The 15413-nt window shown below is 52.0% G+C and overlaps 1 protein-coding gene across 1 annotated transcript in view; it reads left to right on the top strand.

Annotated features, from left to right (window-relative positions):
• KBTBD12 (kelch repeat and BTB domain containing 12) overlaps positions 1–7900 on the top strand; it is a 44609-nt gene extending 36709 nt beyond the window's left edge. The window contains exon 5 of the mRNA XM_060023165.1: positions 7719–7900. Coding sequence (XP_059879148.1) covers positions 7719–7900 — 182 coding nt within the window. The remainder of the gene's footprint in view (positions 1–7718) is intronic.
• The last annotated feature ends 7513 nt before the right edge of the window (positions 7901–15413 follow it).

The raw sequence follows: 15413 nt of genomic DNA, 5'->3' as shown, positions 1-15413 counted from the left end.
CTGAGCCTGCGTGCCACAGCTACTGAAGCCTGCGTACCTAGAGCCCGTGCTCCACAACAAAGAGAAGCCACTGCAGTGAGAAGCCCATGCACCACAACAAAGAGTAGCCTCCACTCGCCGCAACTAGAGAAAGCCCGTGCACAGCAAGAGACCCAATGCAGCCAAAAATAAATAAATAAATTTTTTTTTAAAAAAGTTACTGTAATCCTTAGAACAACTACCAAAAAACAAACTATACAAGGAAGAATGCTTAAAAATTCAAGATAAATTAAAATGGGATATTTAAAATATTCACGTAATCCAAAAAGAAGAAGGAAAGGGGAAACAGAGGAGCAAAACATAAAAAAAATAATAAAATAGTAGACCTGAATCCCAGTGTGTTGATGTTTACATGAAATACAATGGTTTTTTTTTAATATATAAATTTATTTATTTATTTATTTTTGACTGCGTTGGGTCTTCGTTGCTGCATGCGGGCTTTCTCTAGTTGTGGTGAGTGAGGGCTACTCTTTGTTGCGGTGCTTAGGCTTCTCATTGCAGTGGCTTCTCTTGTTGTGCAGCGCGGGCTCTAGGTGCACGGGCTTCAGTAATTGTGGCTCGTGGGCTCTAGATCGCAGGCTCAGTAGTTGTGGTGCACGGGCTTAGTTGCTCCATGGCATGTGGGATCTGCCCCGACCAGGGCTCAAACCTGTGTCGCCTGCATTGGCAGGCGGATTCTTAACCACTGCACCACCAGGGAAGCCCCAATACAGTGGTCTTTATCAAATCATTTCACCTCACAGACCTTCCACTTGCTTAATCTCATTTTTTAAAGTATTTTTCTTAAGAAAAAGAAAATAAAAAACTAATTTTCTCAAAAGCACCATTTCCTATTTGAACTCCTGTGTATCTCGAAGGGTAAAACACATTCTATGTTTCTTATAAATAAGCCCAGGGAATTCCCTGGTGGTCTAGTAGTTAAGACCCCACGTTCCCAGTGCAGGGGGCAGGGGTTCGATCCCCTTTCAGGGAGCTAAGATCCCGCGCAATGCACGGCACGGCCAAAGCAAAGAAAAAGGCCGAGAATACTCAGAAGTTTGTTTATAGTCATTACTTGGGATGCCAATTACCCCTTGATCAAAAGTGATTTTGTACATCCATTCCTTCAATCGGTGGAAAATATAAAATCTCTGATTAATTAATTGAATCTCCAGACAGCGGAAGACTGTTTCTGTGCCACATGATTTTACAGTATGCTGATGTACCGCAGGGGGCTGCAAAGGACTCCCCCCCATCCCAACCTTGCTCGCAGAGGCAACTGCACGTCCTCAGACGGTCGTGTGGCTTTGGTTCTGGTTTTGCCCAAACCGGGTCCCTCCTCTAAGAGGTGCTCACTGCGGTCGCGCCTTGGTTACACTCATCACCCTCTCCTTCCTGCTTCAGTCGGGGGCAGCTATATCACTCTTTTTGCTGACCGCTGGCTCCACCTCACTAGAGAGGGTAGGTAACACCCCCACCTGAGGACAAGCCCACCAGCTGGACAGGCCAGGTCAGCCTGTGCTCAGTAACCCGGTTTATGATTTATGATTGACTCACATACCTATTCATTCAAAATGCAATGGAACTTGACATAGCTTATAGAGAGGCACACGACACAATAAGATAGAAATTAAAATAAATCAGGGGGCTTCCCTGGTGGCGCAGTGGTTAAGAATCCGCCTGCCAACGCAAGGGACACAGGTTCGAGCCCTGGTCCCGGAAGATCCCACATGCTGCGGAGCAACTGAGCCCATGCGCCACAACTACTGAGCCTGTGCTCTAGAGCCCACGAGCCACAACTACTGAGCCCATGTGCCACAACTACTGAAACCTGCGAGCCTAGAGCCATGCTCCACAACAAGAAAAGCCACGACAATGAGAAGCCTGCAAGTGCAACGAAGAGGAGCCCCCGCTCGCCACAACTAGAGAAAGCCGGTGTGCAGCAACGAAGACCCAACGCAGCCAAAAAAAAAAAAAAAAAAAATCAGGAAATGGATGAAGGGAAAATAAAGACATATACACACCACTATATATAAAATAGATAAACAACAAGGACCTACTGTACAGCACAGGGAACTCTTCTCACTACTCTACAATGACCTATATGGGAAAAGAATCTAAAAAAGAGTGGATGTATGTGTGTGTATAACTGATTCAGTTTGCTGTGCACCTGAAACTAACACAACATTGTAAATCAACTATACTCCGATATAAAATAAAAATTTTTTTTAAAGAGGAAAAAAAAAAGCAAGCCAGATGGGGTAAAGTCGCCAGCGCTCTCATGCACTGGCTGTATGAGGACCACCAGTTCATCTCTGGTCCCTCTAGAGGCCAGAGCTGAAAGGACCACACGCCCAGCTACGGATTTGCAGTGTCCTCAGAGGGGCACAAACCACTGCTAGAGGGGCACAGCTTTTGAACGTGGAGCATTTCTCCCCGTAGCCTCATATAGGGCAGTGGGAAATGTCCTCAATAATATTTCTGCAATAAATAAAACGCAAGTCAGCATTTCACCGAAGAGCACCGAAGAGCACCGAAAAAAACTCTATAAGGGACTAAAAAATATCCCACGCTTTCAGTTTTCTGACAGTCTCACTGAATTGTACGATGAGATCTAGACTAAGGTGGTGCTTCTCAAGTTTGTCCACTGAAGGATATCCAACAACAGGGAGCAGCCCTAAGGCACGTGGGGCTACAGCTGAGGCGTCTGCCACACTCACAGCATGCCTTTGGCATTCTCATCTTCAAACGCTTACGCGAATTCTTTATTTGCTTCGTATAAAATAACGTGTTCAACTGCTGACCCCTGGAGGCGGCCGGCCTCAGGGAGAGTTTCCTGACTCCTCGAGTGAGTAAGATTCTGTTGCATTAAGTGTCTGTTTTTGGAGAGTTAACTGAACTGAAACGAGCTGACACTGAATTCGGCCACCGGTTTCTTCTTCCTTGTGAGAGGACAACGTTTCACGAGCCCAGGCTCACACACACGGGTAGGTACACAGCTCGCTCTCTGAGCTCCGTTAGGGTGGGAGTTTAGGAGAGCACCGGGTCGGCCCACCGTGGTGTGTGCCCTGTCAGGCGGTCCTGGCGGGAGCCCGAATCCCCGGTGTGGCTTCTTCCTGAGTCCCCGGCCACACCCAAGTCTGGGACGACTCAGTACACTCTCCCCTTCCCAGTCAAGAAAGCTCACTCATTACCTGCTTTACTTCTTTGGCAGTAATGCGGTAATTTTCATTCCATGTAAATTAGAGATTTCTAGGAAAGATGGTAATACCCATACATCGTTTAAAAAAATACGTCTCGGGCTTCCCTGGTGGCGCAGTGGTTGAGAGTCCGCCTGCCAATGCAGGGGACACGGGTTCGTGCCCCGGTCCGGGAAGATCCCACATGCTGCAGAGCGGCTGGGCCCATGAGCTTTCGCGTCTGGAGCCTGTGCTCCGCAGCGGGAGAGGCCACAACAGTGAGAGGCCCACGTACCGCAAAAAAAAAAAAAAAGTCTCCCCAATAAACACTGAAATGAGCGAAAGGAAGCAAAATTAATGAAGAAAACTCCGTCTACTCTAAAATTTTACAAGCCCCAGCCTGCATTAATTTGAATAAAGACATTGCAAGCCTTCATCCAGCTAAACCAAAACAAAACGAAACAGAAACCCAGGTGTGGGAGTGGTAAAACACATGTTCCAAGACACCGGCAGTAAAGGAGCCAGAGAAGGCTCCTCCACCTCAACAGGAGGACGGGCAGGAAGAGGAAACGGTCGTCCCGGACGTCTGCCCCTCGATGGGCGGCCCCTGGGTCAGACCCGTCAGCCTCTCGCCGCCAGGGCTCTGCGGGGAATGGTGGTTTCCAGCACTGACGCCTGCCAGCAGCCGCAGCGAGAAGGCCAGTGGGAGCCCCCAGCCTGACTGGGCCACCCACAATCCTCTCAGCTGCCCTCAAGCTGCCGAGCTACCTTCCGTCCAGTAAATCCCCACTTTGCTAAAGCCGGACAGAATTCGTGTCTGCTGGTGCCGCCAGGAACTCTTAACAGACTCAACAAGCATGATTCCTTTTGCACTTAACAACACAACTCAGAGACATATAAAACAGAAACTACACAAACCACAAGATAAATGGATAAATCCTCAAGAACTGCATGGACTTTGAGGCACCTGTCTCAGAAAGTCACAGACCCAAAAGATTTTTTTCTAAAAAATTGAAGGAAAAAAAGATTTTGAGCTTCATGTCTACGTAAGTTCTTAATTTAAGCTAATTACAATTAAATAAAAGTTAAAAATCAGCTCCTCAGTCTCACACTTCAAATGTGTCTAGCGGTTTCTGTATTGGACACTGCAGATTACAGAACATTCCCTTTATCACAGAGTTGTATTGTACGGAGCTGATATCAAGAAGATGTGGTGTGTATATATTTCTATTCCATGGAATATTATTCAGCATAAAAAAGAAGGAAATCCTGCCACTTGCCCCCCAGGGATGAACCTGGAGGACATCATGCTAAGTGAGACAATCCAGACACAGAACAACAAGTACCATGTGACCTCACTCGCCCGTGGGATCCAAAGCAATCCAACTCACAGAAGCAGAGCGCAGAAATGGCGACTGCCAGGGCCTCGGGGGAGGGGACATGGGGAGACACTGGTCAAAAGCTACAGACCTCCCGCTATACAGTGAAGACGTTCTGGGGGTCTAATACGTGGCTGGTGACTCTAGTTAACACTGGGAATTCCCTGGTGTTCCAGTGGTTAGGACTCGGTGCTTTCACTGCCGTGGCCCAGGTTCAGTCTCTGGTCAGGGAACTAAGATCCTGCAAGCCGCGCCACGTGGACAAAAAAAACAAAAAAAAATACTGTATTGTATACCTGAAATTTGCTAAGTGTTCTCAACACACACACACACACACACACACACACACACACACACACGTAACCATGCGGGGTGATGGGTGTGTGAATTAGCTTGATTGTGGTGATGGTTTCACAGCGTGTGCACATCTCAATCATCACATCGTGTACCTTAAAAGTATACAATTTTTATTTGTCAATTGTGTCCCAATAGAGCTGGAAAAAGTAAATACTTCCATACCTAATTTTGTAACATGTTCCTTAAAGAGGGCCTCCCAAGTCATATAAGCTTTGGGTCCCACAGAGCCTGTCTCCTCCTGCCTCATCAACAAGCTGCAGGAAACACAGTCCCACCACGTCCTTCTTCATTCGAAAGGGCTCAGTGGTCTCGAGCACAGGCTTTGAGGATCGCAGATCTGGGTGGGAATTCCGGCTCTGCCACTTCTAGCCGTGTGCCTGTAGGCAGGTCCTCTGAGTCTTAACCCTTAGTCTGAAAACAGGGGTAAACTGGTGCTTGCCCCACAGGGTGATGTGATATAACATCTCAGCGCACCCGGCTCACAGTGAGCACGGCACACGCAGCCCACTGTAAGCACACAGTGAGTGTCAGCTATGACTACTTTTTGGTGTTTTTGGAGTGAAGGTTCATTCAGGAAATGCAGGTGAAAAAGGGCATTTTTAGACAAACAAAAGCTGAAGGAGTTTGCCGTAAGAAGACATCCCCTACAGTATGCACTTCGGCATAAGGAAAACTGACCCTGATGAAAAGTCTAAGATGCAGGAAAGAAGGAAGAGCAATGCAAGTGTAAATACGTGGGTCATTCCGTGAGCATTTACCGTACAGAACAATAATATCTTTCAGAGTCTACAGATAGAATGAAGATGCACATCAACAAAGGCTAATAAATTGGGAGGGAAGTAAATATAAACTATTCTAAGGCCTCCAAGAGGATGGTCAAGGTATTGCTTAATCAGATCTTGGTAAGTTGGGTGTGCAAGTTTTAATCTAGGGTAACCCCCACCAAAAGAATAGAAATGGGGGTGAATTCCCAGGAGATCCAGTGGTTAGGACACAGTGCCTTCACTGCCGGGGCCCAAGTTCAATCCCTGGTTGGGGAACTAAGATCCTGCAAGCCACACAGCTTGGCCAAAAAAAAAAACGAATACAAATGGGGTTTATAATTTCTGAATCAGTGGAGGAGAAGAAATGGAATGATAAAAAAACACTCAGGGGCTTTCCTGGTGGCGCAGTGGTTGAGAGTCCGCCTGCCAATGCAGGGGACACGGATTCGTGCCCCGGTCCGGGAAGATCCCACATGCTGCAGAGCGGCTGGGCCCATAAGCCATGGCCGCTGAGCCTGCATGTCTGGAGCCTGTGCTCCGCAACGGGAGAGGCCACAACAGTGAGAGGCCTGCGTACTGCAAAAAAAAAAAAAAAAAAAAACAGTCTAAAAGACAGCATTAAAGGAGAAAAGAACGAGTGAGACAAGGATGGTTCACAAATGGGATGTTAGATTTAAACCAAAATATATCAGTTATTGCATTAAACATAAATAGACTAAATGTTCCAGTTAAAAGACAAAGATTATCAGAATGTTCTTTAGAATTGTACCTTTTGCTAGTTATGATATTAGTCAAAAGAATTCTAATGGAACTTATTCTAGAGAAAGAGGGTCAATTAAATGATAAATTTATAAATGATAAAATCTGTATTCACTTAATAACAGACTCAAAATGTGTACACTAAAAACTGACAGAATTAAAAGGAGAAATAGACAAATCGATAATCTTAGTGGGATAGCTTCACACAGCTCTCTGAGTAACAGACTGAACAAGCCCACAAAAAGCAGTAAATATGTAGAAGATTTGAATGACATGACCTAATGAACATATATGAACAACTATAAAACCCACATTCTTTACAAGCGCACATAGACCATTTTCAAGTATTGACTGTTACATGCCAGGACAGGGCACTTTTCCATACATTATCCCCTCTTATCATCATAAAGTTGTGAAACAGTCGTCTGGGCTGGAAATCTCCCATCTGCCCTCCCAACCCACTCACCCCTTCTCTATCTTACTCTGTGTCCTGCAAAGCCGACCTCTGTGGGCTGCATTCACAGGCTCCTTTCCCCTCTGGCCTCTGGTTGGGTTTAGCCAGAATTGTTGGGAGAAAGAAGGGTAGAATAAGGGCATTTGTTCTCCGCACCCCTCTGCGGGGCTGCCAGGAGGGTCCCTGGGGATGGCTAAGCTCCAGGCAGCTGCCCTCTCCAAGTTCCTGTTCCCACCCCTCCCCCGCGGCCTTTCAGGTGGCAATGGCCCAGCTGCTGTTAGTCCTGGGGGCTGTGCCATCCCTCGTGGGTCTTCCTAAACGCTACCCAGACCTTTCCAAACTCTCTTAAATTGCCCAGTTAGACTGTGCCATCTGTCTCCTGCGAGGACCCTGGCTGTGTCCCAGCATCCTATCTGCAGTTAAGGAAACGTAAGCTCAGGGAGGCCAGTGACTCACACGAGGTCGTGAGACCTCCTCCTACAGGTGCAGAATTAAGGACAGTCTCCCCCCTTGCTGGCATCTTTAATAAATCGTTAACACGACCCTGGCATACCCCTTCCACTTGAGACAACAGTATGCCTTGTCAGAGTGTCTGAATAACTCCTGAATGTGAGTGGTCACGTGGCCTTTCTTGGTTTCTTAAACATCAGGAACACTGTGTCTTCCACAGTACAGTATTCGGCTGTTTGTTAATTAATTTCTGCTGCATAATACCTTTTAGAGGAAGTTGTTTAATAGCAATGATGACCTCTGAATTTAATACTGCGTGATATTTGATATTTTGTCCTCCTCCTTTGCTGTTTTTCAGATCGCCACGAAATTATCTCCAAAGAGATATTGGAGCTGGACCCCTGGGAGAACCAGTGGAATGTCGTAGCCGTCAACGCCCTCATGCACGACAGCTATGATGTCTGCCTGGTGGCGAGGAAGAATCCCCGCGACCTCATCCCCCCGCCTTCAGAGTCAGTGGAGGAGGGTGGGGGGCACTGAGGTCTGTGTCTCTGTGGGACCCCCAAGGTGTCTGCCAAGGAGGCACTAGGGATGGAGAGCCCACAGCATGTGTGGGACGTGTGCACTGCATGCGTCGTGACCCGGTGCAGAGCGGCATGCGCTGGGCGCTACAGGGGTTGTGTGCAGAGTCCGCCCTCCGGTACCCAGGCTTTGCAGTGTCTTCCCCAAGCTTGGAGGGTAGGGATGGAACCGCCTGCTTCACTCACAGTTGAGCATAATCAGAAAACAGCCACTCCCAAAATATAATTTAGGGATGACATTTAAATAACACATAGAAATCCAACTATTTTACTTACTGTCTATGCTTCTGGAAGCCCAGTGGATTCAAAGAATGCATTTTGGTAGTTATTCTTCACCAATTTCCCAGGAGTTTCACATGCACAAGGCTCTTGTTTAAGCAGGAACAGTCGGTAAACTCCCTAGAGCTTTCCCAGGGGAAGACCATCCTAGACTGAGATACTTTCTTCAGTGCAGAACTGTGTGACTCTCATGACCGCTCCCCGTGTCCCCAGGTTCCAGCTGCTAACCCAGGCAGGAGGGACAGATCCATGGAAGCTGGAGCCAGTTGGAAACCTGCTTCTGCCACCACAAAACAGGACCAGTCAGACCCAGGGCGGGCTGTCGCGAGTAGGCTAGACTCTCAGAAGGCGGGGCCACACCTGTGTCTTTGCAGGTGTACCCCAAGTGCCCATGGCAGTGCCTGGCACATGCGTGGGTCTTTGGGTGGCAAGCATGGGGATGCCCCTGCTCCAGCCACGTGACCACAGTGGAAGCTGCTAGTTTCCCTGGATGGGGCTGGGGGGGGGGCTCGTGGGAGGGCCGTGACTTTTCTAGATGCACTGAGTTCGGGATCTAGGCTCTCGTCCCAGCTCTGCTTCTTAGCACGCTGCATGATCCTGGGCAGCCCAGCCTTTCTAAAGCCTTATTCTCCTCCCGTGCAGAATGGGAAGGAAAGTGCTCCCTAGGGTTGTTGGAGAATTGAGTGCGGAAGCGCTGAGCACAGTGCCTGTGAGACGCAAAACAGGAAGCGTTCTTTAGCTGCTGATACTTTCATTATCATTATCGCCGTAATCAGTATTCCCCGAAGCACAGCACCCAGAACACCCGGGCTTGGCGTGGCATCTTGGGGTTCCAGGGAGAGATGTGCATGGGGGCTGAGATCGCTCTGAATCCCCGGCCCCCCCAGGTCCAGGTGGGGTACGGATAACCCAGGGTTTCTTTTCGGCCCTGGATGCTGCTCCTCTGACCCATATCTGTAACTCTGCCCTCCTGTTGTTGGATAGCGTGAGAGATTCTGCCTCAAACATTTCCCTGTCTTCCCTGTTCTCACCTTAATTGAAGGCTGTCCCAATGTGGCATGGGAGGACTCATAAAACTGGACTGTTTGCTAGTTCTGTTCCTTGTGAGACAGGATGGTTAGGCACTGAGCAGGGGGCATGGGGGAAGCGGTCCGGATGCTGACAGAAGCTGCAGCTGCCAGTCACGCCGGCTCAGTCTGTGCTCGTCAAGGAGGCGTCACTGTTCTCACTGATTGACTTTATAATGAGCAAATGCTCTAAAAATGAATATTAAATAAAATGTCACTGATGGAAGATCGCTTTCATTTTGGTTTTCGTCCTGCAATTCAATGTAATTTTCATCTGAGGAGGGGACGCTCAGCACCTCCTGGGCAGGAATCAGAGTCGGGGATGACCAGCCTCAAGGACATCGGGAGCGAGGCCCAGAGGCCAGGACGTGTGAGGTGGGCAAGGGCGGGAGGGGGTGCGGTTCCCAGGGCGGCTGAAGCACCGGAGGAAGCCAAGACAAGATGATGGGGCCACACAGAAGACCCCCAAGGCCACCCCAGGAGCCCAGCCTTGGTACGTCAGCCACACGTCTCCCGGCGAGGAAGTCCTTTAAGACCGTCCCCCACAGTCCAGTGTATTCGAGCAGGGTGACAGCAGACACAGCAGATGGGCAGGAGGCCTCGTGGTAGCCCGCGTCTCAGCTGAACCAGCCCCATGGCAGTGGGAGCCGTGCAGGGCCAGTGCAGCCGGATGGAGGGCATCAGCAGTCTGCCGCGAGTCAGGGTCAGAGATACCAGAAGTTTGAGCACAAGAGCACAGTGGGTCAGCCAAACCGAAAGACCAGAAAATCTTTCAAAGGGTGGTGCCCCCTCCACCAGGGGTCCTTAGAGAGAGCCCCAACCAGATGGCCTACGCTGTCCACCCCAGGCCCTGCTGGAGCACCAAGAGAGAATAGCTGGGGGGTGCACAGTCAAGGCGCCCCACTCCTCCGCCAACACCAGCACACCCCGCCGGGGGGCCCCGGCTCTTCTTGTTCCCACCTCACTGGCCATCGCAATCCCGTTCCCGTCTCCGGCGGTCAGCTTAGCACAACACGTGGACCATTCAGGGAAGGAGACATAAGGGAGCTCTACGGAGGAGCTTCGGGGAGAGGTCTTCTTGCTCTTTGACAGACATGGAGAAGAAGACGTGGGCTCTTCTGCTGAGACTTTTCTAGGCTGCGGGGCCCCTGGAACTGCAGAGACTGCGCTGCCATGAGGAGTGGGCTGCAGCTGGTCCAGAGAGCCGGGTGGGATGGGAGATGGGAAGGCCCTGGTCCTGGGCGACACAGCAGAGCCACAGAACAAACCAGCCACAGGACTTCCTGCTAGACGCTCACTGTTAGGATAAATGTTCCTTATTGTTCAGGCTGCCTGGAGTTACTTGCAGCCCGAGATTTCCGAACGATACTCCAGCCTTCCTCTGCCAAAGTCTCTTTTTCCTGGGATGACACATGTCACCTCTGCCAAAGGGGAGAGGTGCTGGTGATGAGGTGCTTTGGTTCTTGCAGTGAGGAGAGGTGTGCACGCCTGGTGAGTGCCCGTGGTTCATGATCCCGAGCCATTTCTTAGCTATCTCTAGGATATTTCTTTTCTCTCTGACCTTTGACGTTGTTGATTACTGCATATCCCACCCACCACCTGTTTTTGTAACTAAATTTTATTGGAACACAGTTATGCTTACTGTGTACGTATTGTCTGTGACTGGTTTCACACGGCAACAGCAGGGCGCTGGAAGTGCAGTAGAGACCTCTGGCCCTTTCAGAAAAAGTCTGCCAACTTCTGGTGTATTCCATCAAACTTTCTTGAGGAAAAATACTGAGCTAAGGGACTATGTAGATTATAAAGGAATATACATGCATCTTCCTCTATTTTTACATATATAACCTTTCACGTATATGTGAACGTATAGAACATGGCTCTATTCCATTCTTCTTTCACTCAATAGTGTGCTTACAAAGACTATCCACGCGCTCCCCCTTTAACAGCCACACAGGATTCCATCATTGATGCAGCATAGTTTCTTTAACAAACCACCATGCGGTGGATGTTTCCACTGTTTCCTCCAGCTGTTCTTTTTTTAAAAAATTTTCTGGGCTACACCCTGTGGCATGTGGGATCTTAGTTCCCCGACCAGAGACTGAACCCACGCCCCTTGCATTGGAAGCTCGGAGTCTTAACCACTGGAGCACCAGGGAAGTCCCCTTCTTCCAGCTGTTTTTTGAAGGGGACTCCATTCTTTGCTTTAGGCTCTGACACCAAAGTCCAGGCTGGGGGCTGTTTAGGGGGTGGGGTCTGCATTGCACTTAGGTTCTCTACAGAAGCTCAGGAGCGTTAGGGGTGGAGGCAGGAGCCTACCTAGCCATGCTGTACGTGGCCTCAGGCCACTTAGAGACAGGACAGGTAGCAGCCACGTCGTCGGGGAACAGACCAGTCTCCTGCAGGTGGGTCTGAGCTGGGCAGGGGGCCATCGAGAGCGAGCGGGCAGGGGGCACCGAGAGGACACCCCTGGCAGGCTGTGCCCATCCTGCAGCGTCAGAGGCTCAGCGGTGGATGGTCTCCACCGGCCGTGGAGCCCAGGACAAATACACGGGTTGGAAAGAGCTAACAAGCTAACAAGTTCCAGGCCAACATGAGGCTTTTCACACCAAGGCCACCAGTTTCAGATCGGAGGCAACCCCACTGAAGGCTGTTTCTCAGCCTTCCCAGTGCTGTGGGTCTGTAGAGCGACATTCCAAAAGGGAAGTGCGCCAGTGCAGGACCTGCAGCCTCTGAGAGCCTGGACCAGGGAGGGGCGGGGGCGGCCCCCAGCTCTGAAGAAACCACTCTCTCCCCTTCTCCACCTCCGCTGAGCACACACCAGACCCTGTCAGGTTGTCGAGAATAAAGCAAGAGGCCACCACGCCACGGAGGGATTGCTCAGAGGGAAGGTGATCAGCACGTTCTGAGCGCTTTTCCAGAGCCTGGCCCTGCTCCCCATGCGGTCACATCCTGGAGGAGAGAAGAGATCTCAGGGACAGTGACGTGACCTCCTGTGAGGGGCTGGAGTCCAAACCCAGCTCTCCAGGCAAGCACGTGGCACAGCCCATCGCCGCCAGGTGTCGCGCTGTCTCACACCTGCGTGGTTCAGAAGTCCATGGAGGGTCTCAGGAAGCCAGGGTCAGGACGTTGGCAGGATGCGCTCCCCTTGGAGGCTTTGGGAAGAACCCACGTCCCTGGCTTTTTCAGCCTCTAGAGGCCACTGGTGTTTCTTGGCTTGTGGCTGTTCCTCCACCTTCAAAGCTGACAATCCATCTTCACATCTCCTCCTCTGACATCCCCCTTCTGATCCCCTCCCACCGGTGAGGACCTGAGATTGCGCTGGGCCCACACAGATATCCAGGACCACCTTCCCATCTTAAGGGCATCTGATTGGCAATTAATTCCCCTTTGCCATCAAAGGTTCCGCGGGTCAGCATGCACACGTTTGGGGAAAACCATTGCTCTGCCTACACGCCATCTAACACGTAGAACTGCCCATAAAGCACATCTGTTCACAGCCTGTGTGGGATTTCACGTGGATACCAAGGGCCGGGGCCACTGGGACACAACAGCAGGTGTAAATGCAGGCGCTGTCAGAGGCCCCATGACATCCCTGTGGGGGACAGTGAGAGGGAAAGGCTCCCGTCACCTGCGGGATGACCTGCAGGATGACCTCCATTCTGCTCTAACAAGGGCCACAGATTCAAAGAAGGTGACCACTACACATGAGCCATCACATAAGTGACTCACTTCTCTGAGCAAAGTGACACTAACTGCTGGGGCAACCTGGCGCGGGGGGGTTGGGGGGGAGTGGCCCTGGGGCCAGTCCGCAGGGCAGGCGACTGGCGGGCTTGGGCGTGCTGGATAGATGAACACGACGGGCATTCCAGACCCAGGAGCAGCCTGTGCTGAGGCCCCGCATGGGGAAGGGTGTGGTAGGCAGTGTGAGGGCAGGCAGCCGCACTGGCCAGGCTGAGCGGGCCCGGTCACCATCCTGGGGTCCGGTCATCCCCTCCTGGGGTGCCTACCCACTCCCACCCCCACGCCTTCCCCGGCTGGCATCTCCCAGAACCTCAAGGAGCTGAGACACACGGTCAGTGAAGCAGCTCCTCCCCCTGGTGGCTGGACCGGACAGTGTTCCTGCAACAAGGCTGCAGCTGGGAGCCCTGACAACCAGGACACATTCCCTCCCTGGGGGCCAGGGAGCCACCTGCAGGTGCAGAGCTGCTCGGACACCACCTGGATGGCTGGGCTCAGGAGAAGCTAGAACCTGGGACAAACTCCCTTAGGGTTGTCTACAAGTACAGGGAACAGAAAGAAGGCCTATGCCTACGAACGAGTAAGCAAAAAAGCTGGGAAAATGGGCAAAGAGATGAACACATTTCACAGAAAGGGCGCCTGGACTGGCCAATAAACTATGAAAAGGTGCTAGACCTCTAGGATCAGGGAAGAGCAAGTCCACCTGGAAGAGGGACCACTTCACGCCCTCGTGGGCAGGAGCGGAGGCAGTCCTGGGGGCGCTGTGCTGGCCCCGCGGTGGATGCGCTGGAGAGGTCCGAGAAGCCCCTACGGAGAACAGTGTGGCGTCACGGGCTCAGGCCCCACCCACCCTCCTGGAGGCGGAGCCGGCGCCCCCCCTCCCCCCACCACCAGCTCTCACCGACACTCACAGCACTGTTCCTGCGATGGGGGTAAGGAAACAAACCAGTGCCCTGGACAGGAGAAAGGACGAGAGTCCAGGTACAGCTGTGCTCGGAACCCCCCGCGGAAGTGAAGCAGACCAAACCAGAACACACGTCTGTGTGGACGAACCTCAGAGACACAGCACCGAGCAAAGACAAGCAGTGAATCATCGATTCTGCACTACGCCACGCCGTCAGGCTTAAAACACACGAAAGGTCGCCCTGTTTGACTTAGAGAGCCAGCTGTGTGTCGAAGAAGAGTAACAAGCTGGGTGGAAGGACTCCGCCGACCGCGACTGGCGGCCAGGAGGGAGAGAAATGGGGTGCAGGAGGCCTTGGGGGCCGCTCACCCGAGCCCCACCAGGGGGGGCCCTCCCAAGGCCAGCCAGCAATGTCAAGTGCACCCCGACACAGACGCTCCCGACGTTTCCTTTTCGGTTCCCTTACCATCCTCCCTTCTGTGTAAAGGACAGGTCCCCATGGGGCGAGGACATCTTTACATCTCTCCAGCATGAGCCAATCCCCCCTTACACCTGGAAGACCGGCCTTTCTCAGACAATCGGGCAGATGGGGCTAGAACCTGAGGAAGCACTCGTGGGCTGGGGGGGTTCCCAAACCTCAGAGTTTAGAGCAGAAGTCGGCAAACTTTCTCTGTAAAGGGCCAGATAGTAAACATTTCAGGCTTCGTGGGCCAGATGGTCTCTGCCGCATAGTCTTTGCTGGGTTTTGTTTTGGGGTTTTCCCCACATCCTTTAAAAATGCAATTCTCGCACTTAAGCCTGTAGCTTTACAGAGACCACCGGGAGGGTGTATAACTCAGAGGCCTAGGCCCCGTCCCAGACGCTCTGTGTCAGGAAGTCCAGGGGGAGGCCTGGGACTAGGCATTTTCCTGTGCACGCTGCCTCCTTCTCCACCCCACCCCCACCCTCCCTCTCACTCCACCCCCCCACACTCCCCCCCCCCCCCCCCCCGGCAGACTCTCCTGCAGGGAGAGGCTGTCCCCATGGCCACTCCCGTCGGTCCCCTGGGACCCCAGGAAGGCCCACGATGCTGGAGTCACCCTGGTATGGGCCTCCCATGCCCTCCAGACCTGGAGCTCCTTGGGGGCAGGGACCAGGTCCAGTCACCTCGTGCCCCAGGCCTATCTGGCCTGGCCCATAACCGGCCTGCAGAGGCAAATCCCGCCGCCCCCAGGCCGGCAGTCGGCCTCCCCTCACTCAGCTCACCACCTCCCTCCTGTGGTTCGTTTTTCTCCTTCCAGCCCCACCCTGCCCGTTTTACTCCGTCTCATCAATCTGTTCTGCCTCGGCCGCACGAATTGTTCCTGGGGATGCCAGCCGGGGGCACCTCTGAGCAGCAACGGGAGGAGGGGTTTGGGGCCCAGATATGGAAGTCATGGCTGGGCTGGTGCAGCCCAAACACTGCATCCTCAGCTTGCAGAAACACCTTCCGACAAGGCCAGGTC

The sequence above is a fragment of the Delphinus delphis genome, chromosome 10 (genome assembly GCF_949987515.2).
Source record: "Delphinus delphis chromosome 10, mDelDel1.2, whole genome shotgun sequence".
Lineage (NCBI taxonomy): Eukaryota > Metazoa > Chordata > Mammalia > Artiodactyla > Delphinidae > Delphinus > Delphinus delphis.
Note: the sequence above shows the minus strand (reverse complement) of the source record. Positions and strands in the feature narration are given on the sequence as shown.